The sequence below is a fragment of the Oncorhynchus kisutch genome, linkage group LG6 (genome assembly GCF_002021735.2).
Source record: "Oncorhynchus kisutch isolate 150728-3 linkage group LG6, Okis_V2, whole genome shotgun sequence".
NCBI lineage: Eukaryota > Metazoa > Chordata > Actinopteri > Salmoniformes > Salmonidae > Oncorhynchus > Oncorhynchus kisutch.
The window spans coordinates 32,126,894-32,148,120 of NC_034179.2; the positions used below are offsets into that span (position 1 = coordinate 32,126,894).

The 21,227-nt window shown below is 41.4% G+C and overlaps 2 protein-coding genes across 9 annotated transcripts in view; both read left to right on the forward strand.

Moving 5' to 3' along the window:
• The first annotated feature begins 5,858 nt into the window (after positions 1–5,858).
• Positions 5,859–8,861, forward strand: LOC109892714 (arsenite methyltransferase-like). Its single transcript, XM_031826621.1, has 8 exons — positions 5,859–6,059; positions 6,172–6,308; positions 6,615–6,684; positions 7,224–7,305; positions 7,507–7,638; positions 7,877–8,019; positions 8,151–8,273; positions 8,693–8,861. Exons 1-8 carry the CDS (start codon positions 5,883–5,885, stop codon positions 8,807–8,809), a joined length of 981 nt encoding a protein of 326 aa, XP_031682481.1. The 5' UTR covers positions 5,859–5,882; the 3' UTR covers positions 8,810–8,861.
• A 469-nt stretch (positions 8,862–9,330) lies between these two features.
• Positions 9,331–21,227, forward strand: part of LOC109892715 (ubiquitin carboxyl-terminal hydrolase 25) — a 49,296-nt gene continuing 37,399 nt past the window's right edge. For 4 of the 8 annotated variants that reach the window (XM_020485448.2, XM_020485453.2, XM_020485450.2 and 1 more), the window contains exons 1-7: positions 9,368–9,543; positions 13,964–14,041; positions 15,052–15,253; positions 17,787–17,910; positions 18,136–18,298; positions 18,894–18,980; positions 20,482–20,619. In XM_020485448.2, the coding sequence (XP_020341037.1) occupies positions 9,502–9,543; positions 13,964–14,041; positions 15,052–15,253; positions 17,787–17,910; positions 18,136–18,298; positions 18,894–18,980; positions 20,482–20,619 (834 nt within the window). In that variant the 5' untranslated portion in view covers positions 9,368–9,501. Of the gene's footprint in view, positions 9,544–13,963; positions 14,042–15,051; positions 15,254–17,786; positions 17,911–18,135; positions 18,299–18,893; positions 18,981–20,481; positions 20,620–21,227 lie in introns of all 8 variants that reach the window. The other 4 variants (XM_020485449.2, XM_020485451.2, XM_020485455.2 and 1 more) reach the window with 4 other exon arrangements.

Consider the following 21,227-nt stretch of genomic DNA (forward strand, 5'->3'; position numbering starts at 1 on the left):
CTACTATTATTCTGACATTTCACATAATTAAAATAAAGTGGTGATCCTAACTGACCTAAGACAGGGAATGTTTACTCGGATTAAATGTCAGGAATTGTGAAAAACTGAGTTGAAATGTATTTGGCTAAGGTGTATGTAAACTTCCGACTTCAACTGTACGTACCCCACCAGATATGCCATTATGGGTTTCTTCACTGTACCCAAACCAGAAAAACATTTAATGCGTCACTCAGTTATGTACAGAGCCATGTCATCAACCACGAGAGTTTACTTGGGGGGAAAAATCTAATTTATCTTAAAAAAATAGAAAAAAAGCATCCCTCCTCTTTCTAAAGATCAAATTTAACTGTACTGCATATAAAAAAATATAATTTTTCATATATTATTAAGTTCTATGTGGACCCCAGGAAGAGTAGCTGCTGCATTTCCAGTAGCTAATGGGGATCCTAATAATCTAAATTAAACTGCATAAGGAACATTGGGGCTAGTTGTGGTCATATAGCTAGCTAGTCTACTGAATGTGCACAGAATGGCAGCTTGCTAGCTCAATACATTTGGTTATCAAGATCAGAGGCATCATGCCAACAGGCGGCACAGGGGAACATGCACCCTCAGATTAGTCATGTTCATATATATATATATATATATATATATATATTCAAAAAACAATTGGTTGTTGTTTCTCTGTAGCCACCTAGCAATTTTATGAACTTGGCTTTAGCTAGCCTAGATAGGTTTCCAGTCTCCCAACCACATAATCAGCTACAAAGAAGCCATTTCAGGCTGTCAATCAAGTTAGAGTAGTTAGCTTGTCTAATGTTTGGTTGACTTTAGAAGAGCAAGAAATTGCTAAATGTACTGAATAAGATTCACATTCCTTTCAATATTTTACCCTGATTTTAGCATAGATGCAGAGAGGGTTTGTCACGCCTTGGTCTTAGTATTTTGTGTTTTCTTTAATTATTTGTTCATGGGTTTATTGTGTTGTCATATTGGGGGTTTTGTAGGCATTGGGATTGTGGCTGATTAGGGGTGTGTCTAGCATAGGCTTGGCTGCCTGAGGCGGTTCTCAATCAGAGTCAGGTGATTCTCGTTGTCTCTGATTGGGAACCATATTTAGGTAGCCGGGGTTTCACTGTGTATTTTGTGGGTGATTGTTCCTGTCTCTGTGTAGTATCACCAGATAGGCTGTAATAGGTTTTCGCGTTCCGTTTGTTGTTTTGTATATATATATAGTTATTTCATGTATCACTATTCTTCATTAAAAGACATGAGTAACCACCACGCTGCATTTCGGTCCGACTCTCCTTCAACAGACGAACGCCGTTACAGGGTTGGCTAGATTCTTAACAAAATAATAATCACCAGTCAGGAGGATAAAGACAGCTGAAGACGTATGCTTAGATATGTAGAACAATAAACATATTTTTGTCATAGAATGAAGCATAATGATTATGGCTCTAGATAGCAGGAAATAAACAGTTTCAGGTGTTTGAAAAATGCTTTATTCTCCAACTACCCGACGGGGCCCCTCCGAACCATCTTTACATACAGTGGGGCAAAAAAGTATTTAGTCAGCCACCAATTGTGCAAGTTCTCCTGTCTGTCATAGTTGAAGTGTACCTATGATGAAAATTACAGGCCTCTCTCATCTTTTTAAGTGGGAGAACTTGCACAATTGGTGGCTGACTAAATACTTTTTTTGCCCCACTATAATTTGTGCCCCCTCTGATTTTTGGGATGCATGACACCCCTGATCAATATAACATATTTGAACAATGTAAAATCAAAGTAACTGATAGTGGAGATGTGGCTGAGGGAAGTGAGAGGAAAGACATCCGCAGCCACGTGCTCAGCCATCTACAGAGTCAGTGTTCACACCTTGCTAACGGGCTTGCTGCTAAATCACTATGCTGACGCATAAACAGCTACAGCAACTCTCGCCATTCCATCCAGTTGTTTTGTGCCCCGATAGAATCGCAAAACAATCAATAATATATTTTAAAAGGGATCATTACTTTTTTATCCACGTTTGAAGGGTCAATTTCAATCAGGCACTGACGTTATCCACCTAAAAAGCACAGATAAACTAGAAACAGAATTGAAGCAGAAGTGCAAGCAAATAATTGACCTCTGAAAATTCTAAAGCTGTGAGCTTTTTCACGCTTTGACGTCACAATCAGAGTCAATCAGAAGCGTGAAAATAATCACAATAATACGATTTTTCACATGGCATCCGACATTGTTCACTTGAAATTCTAAAGTTTGTCAAGGATCTGCAGATCTTTCCACTAATGAGGGTAATTCAAATGTACAAAAGTTCACAAAAGTGTGTTTAAAAAAAAAACTTTTATTGGGATGATGGTCATTGAAACTGTTGTTTTTATTTTCTGTCCTATTTTATCAAATCCTTTTGTTTACTCACATGGGGGCCATGCACTGCCAACACTTGTCTTTAGTTGTCATGGTGATTGTTCTAATGCATCCCCCCACAGATGTTCAGTCATCCCTGCTTATACTAGTATTTGATCTTTGAGCACATGGTTTGACCTGCCGTGTTTTGTACTGTAAACACACACAACAACTCCCTATGGAGGAGTGCAATTAACATTTTATGGGTAATGTGACCTCCTTTGAAAGAGGTGTGTCAGGCGCTCCTTGTCCTGATGAGAACTTCACAATTAGAAGTAAAAGAGTGAAAAAAAAGAGTAAACATACTAAGAAACCTTAAAGCATTTTTTATTTGATACAATAGATTAGCTCTTTGAAATTAGATGGTTTTAATACTTCAATGAATGGATGAAATTTGAAAGTAAAGGTAAAACTTGAAGAGAACCAACATAAAATCAAATAGAAAATAGAATAAACTAACCGGGGGAGGAAAATCCTGTTCTTAGAGAAAGAGGTCACATTTGTTAATTTTCCTGCCCTAACCTGTTTCCCCAATGGGGCCTTAGCTTTTGAAGATGTACCTCTTGTGAAGTCTGGAGCCTTAACCCCCAAAGGTCATAACCTCTGAACCTCCTCTCAGCCTGACTGCCCTCTGTCTCTTGGCAGCCCAGGATCAAGTGTTGCCCCGCAGCTGTGAGCTGGGCCCCCCTCCGCTTCACAATTCCATTCTTCAAAGGGCCTCCATAAATATAACAACTGGCAGCATGATTTCAGTTCTTTCTTTTAATCACACCTGATAGCCTTTTGACCTTTGACTTTCTCTGCTCCCAAGACCTCTCTGTGGGTGAACATAAATGTTTTGGTAATTATTACATGTCATAAATGAGTAATTATCTTGATGTGTGGAATGGCACTTTAAGATGATTTCCGTGGTTCTAGTGATAGTTACAATTCAATAGGTTAATATAGAATGGACTGAAAATATGATGGTCTATTAGAGCTAATGGATAACTGTTCTGTTTACTAAGACAATGTTTACTGTGTCAAGGAAACCTGTCTCAAAGACGCACAGGGTTCACATTTATTCATTTATTTGTAATACTTTTTTTTGCAGCAAAAAAACAAGTGAAAGACAAAAATACAGATAAAAAATAAACAACTAAAACGGTTTGCAGGTGAGGTTGGATGCCCAAGGTCTTATATGAAAACCAAACCACAAAAAAAAACGATATACAATACATAAGTACACAAATTTAATTGATCAGTAATCACAAAGAAATATATGTTTGGTTTAAATGTGTGTGTGCCCTAAATTATTGACAAGGTAAAAAAACAAACACATTTTGTATAGCCTGCATATTGATGGTCAAGTGAATACATGTAAACAGAGTGAGTGAAATATTAATGATCCCTAAGAGCGTCTCTCTGCAGTCAGAGCTTCAGTGCAGCAGCCTGCCTGTCTGTCCATTTGAGGGATCTTGGCTGACAATGAAAGAGCATGGCTGACGTCTGCAATGTCAGACAAGCACAAGGGTAAATGTTTTACAAACTGGCTGGGGAGAGCTAGTGGTGTCAATCTCCTGTCTGTTAATGTCTTCCTCCCAGGAAAGTACTCACATATAATCCTTTCCCCCACTATCCTTAAACAAAACCTTTTACTAATATTTATGCCCTTCGAGGTGAGTATACAGTATTCCTACAAAATGCCTAAAGATTTTTTGGGTTATTCGCAATTACCTAGGCCAAATGTCACACTGAGCAGTAAAGTTCAACATTGGCTAGAACTGAAACTGCACAGTTCTCAATTGTGACTATGTCCCCATTAGCCAAATCAAACAATTAAAAAAACAACAACAATGATTAAAATTGATTTGACCAATTTAACCCCATTTTCAATTCTCAAATATTTTTTTTTTAAAGAAACAGTTTAATTGTGATTGTCTGTGCAGTCCCACCACATATGATGACACTGTGGCCATGAACTTTCCAAGTAAACATTTCTCAAAAACACCAGTCGAATGAGAAAGGGCAGTTCAGTGTCAGCTGGTCTTGCTGAGACCAGATTGAGATGTAAACTTTGTGCCAGTGGAGTCCAAGGGCCATTTAGGGGAAACATGCAACATTTAACTCTGTTGTTGACTGGTTTCTGACCTGCAGTTCCATGGGTTGAGGGGAGGGACAGAGGCTCAACATTACTTACTGCATCTGCATTCAGAGGGGATTTTGAGACATCTCCAACTCACATAGCTTGCATATTTATGTTATTATGCTTTGAACTGTGAAAGATGTGCAGTCAGAGATGACACAAACTCTGTGTGGGACATGAGGGGATAGAGGAAAACATTTGCTATACGTGACTCAAAAAACAATGTTCAGTACAGTACAAAGAAAGTGCCTGGACAATTGACAGGTAAAATCATAAAGAACACATTAAGGAATACATTCATGAAAAACATGAATACAACTGAAAAACAATTGTAGTTTGTTGCATGAAGTGGGGGTAAGTGAACTTGGCCTCAACAAATCGTCAAAATCTGGTACTATCAAGTTTGGATGGATTTTACAGGACATAGGCCTCTGCTGGATGCCCTTTTTCCAAACTCAGCTGGCTTTAACTAGACCAATCAGTTGTCATAAAATCAATACTCACCTTGCTCTTAGATCTCAATAAATGCAGAGAGGGGAAAGGGAACATCAACTGTGAAGCGATCTTTCTAGCCAGGTAAGCTCTGTCATTTCGGTCAGTCCTACTACCAGCTAAAACATTGTATGAAAAAAGAATTATGTCAATTAAAATCAGCAGGGACTACAATAAATTCAAGGTGTGCTTACACCTTACACTAGTAGTATCTCTGTTACACAGTAATAGCAAATCCGCCCAACTGTCTTCTGGTATGTGAATGTTTCAGTGTGTGCAGCCTATTAGTTTTGTGTTTTGAACAAAAAAGTGTTTGTTTTCTTGGCAACAATTGAAGTGAAACCAGCTATAATCAGCCTAAAACATGGAAACCTTGGAATACCATGAACTTGTTCAGGTATATATTTTCCCTCACTAGCATACTGTACTGTTATTTAACAGATTTTTGTCACTGTATCTGATGTTAAATGTCTGAATCATATTTATTTGAACTACTATAATCCTCCTCACTGTAGAGATACTATGGCTCTCGCCTGGAGATACATGGTAATCTAAAGACCAGTGCATCATGCATGTCACCATCCACCCCAATACCCCAGAGCACTTTTGATGCACTTCGACTAGTCCACCCCTCGGTCTGCAAAAAGTATGCTAAGTCTCTCTGGTTTATAACCCCATATTGTTATATTGTTGTGTTCCTAATAATAAACATGTTGTAACTGATAACAGGCTAAATCAATAACATCTAATTCACTGTTTGTCTATGTGAAAAGCATCAATACTATATTTGCATTGCACCAGCATTGTTCACTCTCAGTAAGAATGCACCTTCAATGCATTAGTATCTACTATCATGGGTGCTACTGTGCTGTTCTGCAGATACTCTGGTTGTGGGCTGGTTGTTCCTGAGAAGCTACAGGGCTGTAAGGTGCTGGATCTGGGCAGTGGCTCTGGCAGAGACTGCTTCATTCTCAGTAAACTAGTGGGCCAGAGCGGTCATGTCATCGGCATTGACATGACAGCAGAACTGGTAGGCTTACCGTGCCGCATAATATATTTTGTGGGAATTCCCTACCTAATATCTTATCACAAAAAAAACTGTGGATCACAAGTGATTTTCATACTATGTATCCTAAACCCAGATCCTGGCATCACGCAAATATGTCCAGTACCACCAGCAGAAGTATGGCTACGAGAAGCCCAACACCATATTTGTGCAGGGTTACATAGAAAAACTGAATGAGACGGGAATACAGAGTGGTTCGCTGGATGTTCTGGTGTGAGTAAAGCTGTTCCTTCCTTCAACACCCTTAGGCTTGCTTTCTGCTGGGGATCTTTTCGAGTGAGTGTCTTACTGAAGAAAATCCCACACAACACATTTCCAATGACAATCCCTCCTCTCCATCTCCTTTGAGCTAATAGTCTGTTAAGGGAAAATGCCTTATCTATTTACCATTTATTCACTGATTGGTTCACAGATTGATTTATCAATTTGTTCCCTGATTGGTGACCTGATCGGTTCCCAAATACCCTGACTAACTGATGTCTCTGCCGTCTTCCTGCCTGTCTGTCTGTCTGTCTGTAGGTCAAACTGTGCCATGTGTCTGTGTCCTGACAAGAAGCCGGTTCTCAGGGAGGCTTTCAGAGTGCTCAAGGTAACCTTCACACTCTCTGGTGGTCAGCCAATACCTCAGCAGCATGCTGCATGCCTCACATAAATATATAAAATATTGATTAAGTAGCAATGCTGAAAATTGGAAACAAGACTATGTGATTTTAAAAGCTACTTGATTTACAAAGTGGCATCATTTTCATGAATCATTTGCTTTTCCTCATTTATCTTTGTCGGTATGTGAACCTATCGTTATGCAACACGCAGTGTGAAATCAGATACTCTATTGCCATCTGCTGATACTCTATTGCCATCTGCTGGAGAAACAATGAAATTTTACTTATGAGGATGTGGTTTGATTTACCTTCACCTACAACATTGTAAAACATTTATTTTTGTAAAGATTAGCACCAAAATACATGACCAAAATAAAATAATAAAACTATTCCCTCATAGTATATCACATGATCTTCATACAACAATATAGTATTTTGATTGTCTCTTGAGCCTTCTTGTCAGAACTCTGATAGGTTTTATAGATTGTAAAATGTTTAATTCATGTCAAATCCTATGTATTTACAGGAGGGTGGGGAACTTTACTTTAGTGACATATATTCCAGCAAGGCTGTTCCGGAACATTTGAAACAAGACCCAGTTCTGTGGGGTAAGAATGCTTGCTTTGTGACAGTTGACAGAGTTAAAAGTTGAATGTATGCTATCTGACAGGAATAATGATGTGGAGCCAATGCGAGACCCAATAACACACTGTTCTAGATACATTAAAATATCAACAACATAGCAGTGGAGGGGGTTTGAGTTGGTTGGGAATTGTTAATCTAATGTCATGTTTTCTGTGTTGTGACAGGTGAAGGCTTGAGTGGTGCCCTCTACTGGCGAGACCTGATCTCTCTAGTGCACGAGGTGGGCTTTAGTACTCCATACCTTCTCACTGCAAGCCACATCATAGTCCACAATAGTGAGCTACAGAAGAAAGCAAGTAAGATGGCACATTAATGTCTGCCTCTCAATGATCTCATGAATAGGACAATGAGATGAAGGTAGACTTCAATGTCTAGCAAGGTTCAACAGTTCCGTTCTCTGTTACCATCTCTCTTGAGCATTATTCTGAAACATGATTGGGTGAGAACAAATGAATATATTGTTTAATTTCAACCACTTCCATTACCAACTATCAGATCAAAACATCTGTTTCTTTGTTTTCTTGTTCCCCACAGGTGGCATCACACACACCTCTGCAACTTACCGCCTCTTCAAGTTGCCCAAAAATAGAAAGCAGAGCGACGCAGTTGTGGCTTACAAAGGAACGGTCCCTGACCATCCCGACCTACTCAAGTTTGACATGTATCATTGTTTTGAGGTGTGTCCAAGTAATTTGTCACCAAACCTATTCCCCTATTAAAAAGCTGGCAAGTATTCCTCTTCTCCCTTTCTGGACCTGCGTTTTGCCTCTGAAGAGCTGTGTTTTGTGTTTCTGCTTGATCCCTACAGACAGACATAGAGGTAAGCGTGGATGCAGAAATGGCAGCCGTACTTCAGCATTCCCGATTCTCCTCTGACTTCTCCATCCAAAGCTCAGACAAACCTGCACCAAGCCCTAAATGTGCCCCTCAGGTAAACCCTCTAGTATATTTCCTCTGGGCTATCCAGAAACCATCATGCATTTGTATATTTTTCCACCATACATATAGACCATAACAATATGTGCTACATTACATGAAGAGAAAGAAAGAGAAATTCTAGTTAGCAATTCTTATCATTGTAATTAATAAATCCTCATAAGTTGATCCTATGGTCATGTATCTGGCAGGGCTACATGTTCTCTGTTATGTAGAAGTACAGCACTTTCAGCACCTTCATCCCACTCAGGTCACAGCATCACTCTGAGCAGGAGGAGGAGGCTTACCACACAGCTCAGCCCACTCAGTGTCTCAAAAGCCCTACTGTTCGAATAGATAGCTATATGCAGTAGTCTGAAAGCACCAGTAGCTAATTCTTTCTCTCTCTCCTCTCCTTTGTGATGTGCTTTTCAGAGCTGCCACCTTAATAACCCATTCCTACTTGCTGATAACCTCAAACTTCATTCAAAGCCCTCCACCAAGATTGGGAACACTGAAGAACCAGTGGGAAAGTATGACACTACCAACTGAAGGGAGATACTATTTTCTTCATGAAAATGAATATAATAAACATGTTACATGATTTTGTTAACTACATTTTTGTGTGATTTGCAAATATATTTAATGTGGGCTCTGTTTAATTGTTAATACATTGCTATTAGAAATTGACTTGAGTTGGTCCCTAACCTTACACCACACATTTAAGGCATTAAAGTGTAATCTAGAAAATACACACATTGTATCAAGGCTGTCTTTCTCTCTTTGGGAAAAATAGTTATTATATTATATAACCCACATTATTACCCTTATTCATAGTCATTGGTAATCACACAAGACACAAATATGTTCAAACCTTTAATAGTGAAGCTGACATGTTATTAAACTAAATCCAAACCAAAATGATTGGTTTCGTATAGGAAGAAATGAAAAGGGAAAGTATGCAAGAATACAGAACTGAAAGTTGTTCATTACGTAATTCTAAAACTAGATCAGTGACGTAAATGCAGTCCAACAAGGCAATACTAATCGAGAACAGAAAAGCGATCGCTTGCCAGCTGCATTTATTTTTCCTCCATGCCTGCATTTCCCATGGCGCCCGCTATCGTGTTGGTTAACTGGGGGACATATTAACTGTTATTTCATTTAACTTGGATATAACTAGGTATTTTTTTAAATATTTTTTACCTTTGTTGAAACTATTTTCGTTTAATTCTCAACCGGCCATGACCGTGGAGCAGAATGTCCTCCAACAGCATTCTCAGAAGGTAGGTGCATCGTAGTGGCAATGTTTTCCTTCTCAGCCTGGTTGCTAGCTAGCAAAACTGCCAGAGAAAGTTAGCTTGATGTTTGTTCCCAAGTGTGGCGTCAGATCCTTTGATATTTTCTCAATCGATTGTACAGTCCCTGAAAGTATTTACAAACAACATGCATCGTTAAATAATCCCATTGCCTTGTCAAAGAAATCACGAAGGCAGATCGGTATACAACTACAGTAGCTAATTAGGTATCTAGACCTATCTACATTGTCAGCAAGTTAGCTAGCGCGTTATCTTGCTAACGTTACAGCTAGCCCCGCTAACATAAGTTTACCAACAGTGACACGCCTATGAGGGCAACGGCTAGCTAGCTGGGTAACTAGCTAATGTCGTCAATTCAGCATTACAAGCTGGTCGTTACTGGGTGGCCAAATGTTAGCTACCTCAAGTAAAGACAGTCTTTGCCCTGTGATCATCTGTCGTCAGATGCTAGCAGCTACCGTCAAATGTAGCTATATTGTTAGCTAGCTAGTCAGCTAAGGAGTCAGAAGCGTTAGAAGTAATTTACAGTTATTGACTGTTGAGGGGTTATAATAGCAAGTCACTATTGCTTTCAACATGCAAGCAAGACACTTGACCCAGGCTGTGTGCTTGGTCTGGTTTGCTAACGTTACTGAAATTACTGTTGGGATATGTTTGTTTACGTGCAGTGACTGCCAGGCAGCCAGGAGTGACAACGATGAGTGAATGCAACTGCATTACTGCAAGCTTGCTGGGTGTGGGTTGGTTAGTTTAACAGGTTACGTTAAAGAACATATTTGATAAATACGTATCTAGTAGAACTATGCAGATATGCATAATTGATTGTGTTTTGATTGTAAGATGGAAAAACATTGGTCACATTACACCTTATCTCTTATTTGTTAATTGGATTTGGAAGAGGAGGTGCAACAACATTACTTCTTAATTTTAGTTAATTATTAGAGGGCAGAATGAGCAATAGGTTGTTAACCAATATTAACTATATGAAGCAAATTATCTCGCCTAGTACTAGTGAGCTGGCTGCTGACAGCATAGCCCTCACACCATAGCAGCTGGTTACGTAACTCAACTCTTTTTAGGTAAGGTAGCTAGCTACCTACCAGCAGTATTACACTGCCATGGGATTTGTCTGAGGGTGTTACCATCCCTCAGGTTACCATCCAGCACCACATCCTTTGATCAGTGTTGATGGTGACATGATTTGGCAACATGTTTAGATTCTACTCTCTTATTGACTTAGTTCAGAACAGCAGGAGGTTTATCATCATCGTGTTATTGGACTATATACGGCTATTTATATTGCTGCACTGTGAAGTTGCAATACACCTAGGTAGTGACACACAGTTAGCATTCAAAACAGTATATTGCCTTCATGCCTGGTTGCATGTAGGCTTAAATTCACTCACATTGGATATGAGATAAGATTAGCATTCCTGAAACATTATTTTGTTGAAATAAACTGTTATCTCTGAGAAATTATGCAAATTGATTGCAAACAAATGGACTGCATTCATATAATCTTCAGTAACAATAGTACCTAATCAATTCACTTAATTTCTCAGAGAAAATTATATTTTGACAAAATAATGTTTCAGTAATGCTGATCTTATCTGTTTCTAACTGCAGAAATTATTTCAGAACAATCGAGTAGATGGTGGATGTCAATCCTCTTTCTTGTGCTTTTTGAGGTGGCATGACTAAAGGCTACTCCTGTAAACTCATTGGTCTTGTCACACTTAGGAATGCTCATTCCTGTAAGGCTCGCTGTGCTAGTGTCAATCACTGACCTCATGGTAAGGAGAGACTTTGTGCGACAGACAGACAGACGCTCTAGACTTGCCACATGAGGATGAGTTGAGGTGTGTTCCAGGCAACTGGAAGCTGGTAGCCTAGTGGTTAGAGCGTTGGGCTCGTAACCTAAATGTTGCAAGATCAAATCCCCAAGCTGACAAGGTGAAAATCTGTCGTTCTGCCCCTGAACAAGGCAGTTGGCAACATGTTTAGATTCTAACCCCCACTGTTCCTCGGCCGTCATTGAAAATAATAAGAATTTGTTCTTAACTGACTTGCCTAATTAAATAAAGGTCAAATTAAATCAAATATAAGAAGGCCTGACCCCTCTCACCCACGTTCACATTCTGCCTGCTTGTAGCTAGCCTATATAATGTGTTCATAAACGTGACCAAACTAAAATGCACTTTCTACAAGACAGTGGTTTGTTATTCACAACGCAAGACGGAGTGCCTGGATACAGCCCGTAGCCGTGGTATATAGGCCATATACCACTAACCCTCGAGGTGCCTTATCGCTTTAATAAACCGGTTGCAACACAGTAATGCAAGGAACTACAAATCTAAATAGAAAATGTTGCTTTAATAAGTCAATTCATAAATGCACTTTGCCTGAAGAAGTAGTACGGACAAAATTCTTAACCACATGCTAGCTAGCAAGCTTACATTAAATGTATGCCAATACCAAGCATTAGCGCCACTTCTAGAGTGACTAACACTCGCCAATTATTTATTAATGTTGATCTGAATGTTTCCATTTATTGTGCACGCATTAAATAAATTGTCCCATGTTATTGTTTGTTGGCTCCGCTGGAAATTGATGCCGTTCTTTTAGCTGGGGAAGATGCTGCTGTGTAGTGCTCCACCGCTTCCAGATTTGGCATCCAGTAACTTTGAAGCAAGGTTTAGAATCTGTGTCCACTGACATACATTATTTCTCGTGCCTCTAGTCCGGTATCCGACAGTTTCTGGATCATGGTGGTTCGGAGGCAGTGGTTGGTAAATCTGCGACCTGCCAGCTGTTTTGAAGATCTTTGGCAACATTGTTGCGAGGATGTTCACACCCATCGGCTCTTTTGTGTACCTGAAATGTAAGACAACATAACCTTAGCTATTAGTTAGGTCTACATAGAGACTGGTTATATTGCCAGGATACATTAGAATGATTTAGCTAGCTAGCTAACAGTGAACCATAAAAACCCTGTAGAATGAGGTTCCGCTCCGTTTTTGATGTATCCCCAAACTCACAATGTATACATTTTTCTTCACAACAGTCAGTGATGCAGGTAAGTGCCCACTTTGTTTATTTCACAATGTTCGTTTCGGATTCTCTCAAGTTCAATTAAACTCACATTTTCTACACCGGCATGTCAAGCTATTGTTGATGTAGCCATTTTATCAAGGTGAAAAGGCGCAATGATATCAAGCTGAAAAGACAAACCTCATGGTATACGGTGTCACATACACACGGCTAAATGCTGTTTTAGCCAATCAGCATCCAGTATCCAAACTACCTAGTTTATGATTAGAATTAAGAGACACCCAATAATAGTGAGATTCTTTTGAATTCCAGTATGGGGTGGATTGTGTTTGTTTGGCTCAAAGAGAACTTGGCCTAGCAGCTGTCTCTGGGTTTGACTTACTGTCCTAAGAGCACTGCCTAGTAGTGTTTACTGCCTAGCCTGCATGGGAGCTGGGCCAGAGAGAGAGAGAGCGACTGAGATGGAGGACTTGGTTGGTGTGTTGTTTATGTTCAGTTACTCTAACAGAGGTGTGAACTGTGTTTTCCCTCTCTCTCGTGGCCCTGTGAAACACAGGTGCCCCAGGCAGGACCAGAGTGAAACTCTTTCACTTTTAACCCCCTGTGAAATATCTGGAGCTAGTTGCTAAGGAGCTGCTGCACAGTGGACACAAGTGGAGAACTAGTACACACTACGCACCCATATATATTTTTACTCAAACATGGGCCGTTCATGATGACATCTTTGCAGCACAACAGTCACTTTTAACAGTGTAGGGCCTACTTACTGTACAACCCTCTATGGCTACGATCCTAGGACCTAGAATAGTGGCCTGAGCCTCAGGCCCTGACAGTAAGTGTTCTCCATCATTGTTTGGAGCGTTGGAGTGCACTTGGGCAGTGTGTGTAATGCACTGGCTCATTGTTTAGTGGACACAGCCATTGTGTGGTGGTAAGCCCTTGCATCCCAGCTGGGGTTGACATGCAACAGTTACAGCAGGGCAGACATGAGTGCACAGTGCAGTCTCATCCTCTCCACTAGCTAAAGCCTAACTGTCTGGTGTTTAGAGAAACGGTCAGGGGTCCAGATAAGGCCTGCATGGATTCAGTAAAACATTGTAGTCTACTTGCAATGCAACACCCTCTGCAGCCTAGCGAGCTTGGTTCACTTATGATTCAGTCAGACATTATGTTTTCCTGCTGATGTGTAGTGCAGTTAGTGAAGTGATGGAGAGTGATGTGTGTCCTGTCCTGTTATGTCCTCTTCTCGCTTTCTATGAATCTCTCTGCCTCTTCCCCCCCAACATCTCTGACTGCCTGTTTCTCTGATGATGTGTGCGTCTCTCGCTCCTGACAGCACCAGCAGACTCTACTGAACCAGCTGAGGGAGGTCACAGGCACCACAGACGTCCAGCTGCTCCAGCAGGCCCTGCAGGTAACACTCACACAAGGCCCTGCGGTACGGGTGCAGTGATGTCAAATTGCGAGATCTTGTTAGATTTCTCAATTTACAATGTCTGAGTGTTGATCAAGCTGTTGTATTTAGTCTGTAGTGCTGAACGATTTAAGTAAAATGTGTTGGTTGTTTAGTAACTGGAAAAAACAAATTACTCAAATTCCATTTCGTTTTTAGTTTTTTTGTGAGCCGAACATGCTGTTTCTTAGAGATAAATCAAATCATTCACTAGAGAAGTCAAGAACTATGGGACGCTAGGCTGAAAGGAGTTGTAGTTTTCATTTAGCAAATATCCAACCTAGTTCAGCACAGAAACGTGGTAATTAACTACTTAACTTTTTTCAGGCTCGGACAGAGTGACAGATTAGAGGGGAAGAGGCAAAGCTAGTGGTTTCTCTGTCCAAAATAAGCCCAATAAATTTATATTTGCTTAATTTGGACCTAAGTTTGTCTCCTTCCTTTTGGACGACTCCCCCCATTGGTAGGGCGGAGACATTCTATACAGATCTCTGGACGGTTACACTTTTACGCCTGCTACCTTAGGCTAGATCGTACAGTCATCGGGCTAGATGCATACAGACCGCATAGACCGCAACGAGGGGGATCAAGACAGTTTGTGAAAGTATGCCTTATCTACTTTGAAGAACGAGTAAAATGATTTAATCAGACAGCTCTGCAGCATACTTCGGCATATAGCTAAAAGGATGACTGTACAATATGGGGAGCACATAGATACCATTATATGGTCTGGCTGACTGACTGATACAGCCAGACCATATAGCGGATATTGATTTTCAGGGATGCATTTCAAAATGGTTTGACACAATTTGAAATGTTACCAATTTTATGTTCTGAAATCTCTAGTGGGAGTTCTGGAAATTGCTTATTTTCACCCAATTCATCAGCTTTATTGATATCCCAGAGTAAGTGTTGACAGTCTACATCTAAACCAGTCTGACAGTAGAGCTCTAACCCTGCTATCCCTGCAGGTCAGTAATGGAGACCTGGCGGAGGCGGTGGCCTTTCTGACAGAGAAGAATGCCAAGGTGCCCCAGCAGGATGAGGCTACCTACTACCAGACCACCCAGGTGGGCAACGACAGATACATCAGCGTGGGCAGCCAGGCAGACACTAGTGAGTACTTACCTCACCCAGCACTGCCCGGGGCAGTCCCTAGCCAGGGAGATACCAGTGAGTACCACTACCTACCTCATCTCTGGTGTGTGCATAAGAAAAAATCTGTAGGCCTCAAACCCATTATATACAATGCATTCGGAAAGTATTCAGACCCCTTGACTTTTTCCACATTTTGTTATGTTACAGCCTTATTCTTAAATGGATTTTTTTTAAATCCCTTATCAATCTACATACGATACCTGTTAACAACAAAGCAAAAACAGTTTATTTGATTTTTTTGCAAATGAATACAAAATAAAAAAACACATTTACGTAAGTATTCAGACCCTTTACTCAGTACTTTGTTGAAGCGACTTTGGCAGCAATTACAGCCTTGAGTCTTCTTGGGTATGACGCTACAAGCTTGGCACACCTTTATTTTTTTTGGGGGGGGGGTTCTCCCATTCTTCTCTGCAGATCCTCTCAAGTTCTGTCAGGTTAGATGGGGAGCGTTATGCACAGCTAATTTCAGATGTTTGATCGGGTTCAAGTCCGGGCTGAGCCACTCAAGGACATTGAGAATTGTCCCGAAGCCACTCCTGCGTTGTCTTGTCTGTGTGCTAAGGGTCATTGTCCAGTTGGAAGGTGAACCTTCCAACAGTCTGAGTTCCTGAGCGCTCTGGAGCAGGTTTTCATCAAGGATCTCTCTGTACTTTTCTCCGTTCATCTTACCCTCCATCCTGACTAGTCTCCCAGTCCCTGCCACTGAAAAACATCCCCACAGGATGATGCTGCCACCACCATGCTTCACCGTGAGGATGGTGCCAGGTTTCCACCAGACATGACACTTGGCATTTAGCCCAAAGAGTTCAATATTGGTTTCATCAGACCAGAGAATCTTGTTTCTTATGGTCTGAGTCCTTTAGGTGCCTTTTTTTAGCGAACTCCAGAGTGACCATCAGGTTCTTTGTCACCTCCCTGACCAAGGCCCTTCTCCCCCGACTGCTCAGTTTGGCCGGGCAGCTAGTTCTAGGGAGAATCTTGGTGGTTCCAAACTTCTTCCATTTTAAGAGTGAAGGAGGCCAGTGTGTTCTTGGGGACCGTCAATGCTTCAGACATTTTTTGGTACCCTTCACCAGATCTGTGCCTCAACACAATACCTGTCTCGGAGCTCTGTGGACAATTCCTTCGACCTCAGTGCATGTCAGAGCCAAATCCAAGCCATGTCTCTGGGACTTATAGACCGGTGTGTGCCTTTCCAAATCAATCAATTGAATTGTAGAAGCCACTCAAGCATGATCAATGGAAACAGGATGTACCTGAGCTCACTTTCGAGTCTCCTTGCAAAGGGTCTGAATACTTATGTAAGGTAATTCATTTTTGGGTGTGTGCAAACATTTATAAAAACCTGAGTTCACTGTGTTTTTATGGGGTATTGTGATGTTTGATGAGGATTTTTTATTTTATTTAATACATTTTATAATAAGGCTGTAACATAACAATGTGGAAAAAGTCGAGGGTTCTGAATTCTTTCTGAATGCACTATGTGAATGATTAACATTACTGTCTCCCCTAATTTATATTTGATCATATTTTGCAAATCTTTCCCATTTAGTTTCGTATTGAAGCTCGAAGTAAGCACTTAGCATTGTATAAAGGTCTGTGGGATGGCTTTTAGTAGGATGCCTCCTGGTTCTCATGTGAGACAAGGGGTTACTTTGTTGAAATTAAGTGATGTCATCTCTGTGGAATTTTCTGAGATGGGCACGAGAAGTCCTGCCTTTACTGCAGAGGCATATCCTTCTCTGTTCGGGAACACCATATCCTTCTCTGTTCGGGAACACCATATCCTTCTCTGTTCGGGAACACCATATCCTTCTCTGTTCGGGAACACCATATCCTGATACGCCCCTTTTGACTTTCATGCAGGAATGGCCTGATTAATGAACTTACTCACTCCTTTGGATATGTGTCAAATAAGGAAAACAACCTATAACAGGGGTGTCAAACTCCTTCCACGGAGGGCAGAGTGTCTGCAGGTTTTAGTTTTTTCTTTCAGTTAATAGCTAGACAACCAGGTGAGGGGAGTTCCTTACTAATTAGTGACCTTAATTCATCAATCGAGTATGAGGGTGGAGCGAAAACCAGCAGACACTCGGCCCTCTGTGGAATGAGTTTGACACGTGACCTATAATTTAACCCAGTCAATAGAATTGAGAGTTGTCTGAGAGGAGGGGAGAACCTTTTGCTCTATTTACTACTGTGATGATGACTCACCTTAGTCTTTTTATAGGTTTGTTTAATATTATAGGCTACTGCACCAAATTTTAAGCTCTCCTCTTCTCTTTGTGGTCTTTTAAGCTGGGCAAAAAAAAAGGATATTGTCTGCCCTTTCCTGTCTGTGAAACACCGCAGCATGACTGGGATTATAAAATCAGTAAGGGTGGGATTTGAACTTGGAGTACTTAACTTTAAGCGTAAATCGTGCATTGATGTCAGGGGAAGATTGGTGTGAAAAACTTGAGTTATGTTATGAAGAAGGTCTAAGTAATGTAAGTATGTATATGTGTGTATGCAAGTAAGAAGTTGTACGTATGTGTTGCTTTAGACGTGATTGACCTGACTGGTGATGATAAGGATGACCTCCAGAGGGCTATCGCTCTCAGCCTGGAGGAGTCCAGCCGGGCCTTCAGGGAGACTGGCATCACCGACGAGGAGCAAGCCATCAGCAGGTACACCACCGTCATGCCATCAGCTGGGCTAAGGGGAGAGGAGGAGCATTCAGGGAGTTGGAGTGTTTGAGTGGAAAAATGTCAATGATCTGCGCATTTGAGGGGATCAGACTGAGCAAGTTGCTGTGCAGTTTCGCTAGTGTGCTTTATTCATGTTAGGGCTTTGAAATAATAAAATATCCTTTTGATGAAAGTGCTTTCTTTAACTTGTTGTACTCTTTGCAGAGTTCTGGAGGCCAGCATAGCGGAGAACAAGGCGAGCCTGAAGCGGACACACACGGAGGTGTGGAGTGACTCGCCCAACCCTCACGACAGGAAAAGGATGGAGAACTGCCCCGTCGGGCTCAAGAACGTGGGCAACACCTGCTGGTTCAGCGCCGTCATCCAGGTGGGGATAAACACACACCCTCCATTTTGACTCTGCTAAACATCCTAAATCAATGTAATGTATTCAATATAGGCCTTGACATATATGTAGAGCTCTTTCTAGAGAGACTTGGAAAGACTAGCCCTCCCCGTCATACGGTATGGATTACGTTGTTAATGTATAGACCCCCTAGTAGAGGGTAAAGTGAGCTGAAATATTCTGAATGAACACTGGATACACCGTCACATGGTCCCTGTCTGCCTGTGTTTGGTCTCTAACCACAATTAGAGATTCAATGAAAGAAGGTGATAAAATGAAGTGACAACTCCACTAATCATTCTCCTTTACTAATTATTTAATATTTTTTTCAAAAGATATGGAAGTTTGGTTCGTAACTTGGAACGCTAACATTCTTCTGTAATCCATCATACCCATACAGCATTCCAGCTAGCAGCAACAGTGTGATAACATCCATAGTGTAAAACAGCTGTTGACTACCTCACTGTACAGCAACATGCATGCTCTCTTTTGATAGTGCACAAATGTTTAGTGCTGGTTCAAAGCTAAATTAATGTTATTCAAGAAAGCTGACTGGTTTCTATCTGTTTGTTTCTAGTCTCTGTTCAACCTACTGGAGTTCCAGAGGCTGGTGCTGTATTACTCTCCTCCTGCCAGAGTCCAGGACCTGCCTCGCAACCAGAAGGTGAACCACCTATCGTCCTCCACTCACCCAGACAACTCATATCAACTCTCAGCAGTGAAGCTTAGGTCAAATCCCCCAGACTAATACGCTACAGAGATAGTGGCACTGAAAAACTCCCCTTCTGTTAGGAACATATGTTAAACCCTATAGGCGATAGCTGGGGAAAGGTCTGGTTAGCTCTCTCCTGACTTTGAGATCCATGGCCCTCAGCTGGACAGCTATCATTCCTGTTAGCCTCTGAGCTGGGCAGTGGCCCTCTGAAGAGAGGCTCGACTCTCTGGGTTGTAAATACCCTCACTGTGCAACATCTCTATTTGGTTGCAGCATGATCTGATTTCCCCTCAGGTTCCGGTGGTTCACGCTCCCCCTGACTGCCCTGTCTATTTAGCACCCCCCCCTCTCTCTGTAGCAGCTGCAGTCTTTTCCTCATTGGTTTCCACAACTGCGATCTTATCTGCACAGCACGTTGCTCCCACCCGCTTCCCATGGAGCACGCCATAGGGTTAGTGGTTAGCACACATCCACTAATCTGGGATAAGCCTCTGCTGCTGTTGCCATATAGCGACAGACTAAACAATTTGCGCATTATGCCCGAAATCTTGATGTTTTTGTTCGTCATGGTCTTCGGGGCAGGTTTTTTTTCATGCTGTTCGTGCAAAAAAAACTTTTGGAGGCAAGTCGAAGTAGCCAAAGTCTACCCTCCTTCTTCGGTGATCGGTCAACAGTACTACTCCTAGTAGGAGTGGAACATTAAGTGTTTGTTTTCATTCAAAGAGAGAAGACTAGTTTTCCTGCACATTTTTTGACTTGAGAAATTCAGACTATTTTGAGGAAGAGTTTCTGGCTATGTTGTTGCTACGACGTCTCGAGGGGCAAATGCTAATATTGACCCTTTTTTAAAATTGTTTTTCAACAGAAGGGCTCCCATACTCATTCCTTTTAGGGCTTGGACCCTAACCTGTCATCAATAGCCTTGAGCACCGAGAGAACCTTGCTCCACTTTTCTTTTAATCTGCTATTTTCAAGGCTCGACTTCGAAGCAAGGCTTTGCTCTTTGCTTTTAACATCTACCATAGGCTTAGTGTGTAATTTATAACTCATTGATTCATTGCCAGTAGTTGTGGTGCAGCCATCCAGTCAGTGTCCTACTGTATATAGAGCAGTGGAGGACACCCTCTGGTTGTCACATCTCGCACCAGCTCAGATTTACTGGGTCAGCTAAGCATCGCTAGGATCCAACAGAAAAACACATTCCCTCGCATAAACTGGGAATATACCCGTTCTTCATATTTTGATAGGCACATTACCACCATCATAAAGCACTGAATGTGAACATATTATAATAGTATTACTTCTCAATGCAGTCTCTACGGTCTGAAAGATGGTTAACATTAACTGGAATATGACTGTGATTTGGAAACCATTATTCCCTTACTCTAGAAGGCGAGTTGTCATGGTAACTAACGTCCCTGTGTGTGTTGTTCCTGTTGTCGTTCCTTAGGAGCACAGGAACCTGCCCTTCATGCAGGAGCTGAGAAACCTTTTCTCACTCATGGTGGGTTCTAAGAGGAAGTACGTGGACCCATCGCGTGCTGTGGAGATCCTCAAGGACGCCTTCAAGTCCAGCGAGTCTCAGCAGGTAAACCTCCTAGCTATCACTCTACCCTTCAAATGTATTTATAATGCCTTTTTTACATAAACCGTTGTCACAAAGTGCTTTACAGTAACCCAGCCTAGACCCCTCAAAAAGCAAGCAACAGCACAGTGGCAAGGCAAGACAAAATGATTTATGAAGCCAGCTATGCCATGCATAGTCATCCAGACATCTGGTGTGATCAAATTCTGTGTATTATTTGATCCAGCAAGTGTAACTATGGGGTACATGGACAGGGCTACAGGGGCTTGCTGTAAAATAAATGTCTGACTGGAGCAAATGCTCTTATTGAGCAATCAATTTAATGTGATTATTCTACTTCAGTAGAACAATGTCTAATGTACACTACATTGCCAAAAGTATGTGGACACCTGCTCTTCGAACATCTCATTCCAAAATCATGGGCATTAACATGGAGTTAATGATATAACTTTCCACTAGTTGTTGAAATATTGCTGTGGGGACTTGCTTCCATTCAACCACAAGCAGTTGGAGTTCCAATTCATCCCAAAGGTGTTCAATGGGGTTGAGGTCAGGGCTCTGTGCAGGCCAGCAAAGTTCTTCCACACCGATCTCGACAAACCATTGGACTT

What these genes read in the sequence shown, in the direction of transcription:
- LOC109892714 (XM_031826621.1), top strand. Translation starts at nt 5,883, where the DNA reads ATGGGTGCTACTGTGCTGTTCTGCAGATACTCTGGTTGTGGGCTGGTT. An exon ending in TTGACATGACAGCAGAACTG is followed by an intron (nt 6,060 to 6,171) that starts GTAGGCTTACCG and finishes TCCTAAACCCAG; the next exon opens with ATCCTGGCATCACGCAAATA. An exon ending in ACAAGACCCAGTTCTGTGGG is followed by an intron (nt 7,306 to 7,506) that starts GTAAGAATGCTT and finishes GTGTTGTGACAG; the next exon opens with GTGAAGGCTTGAGTGGTGCC.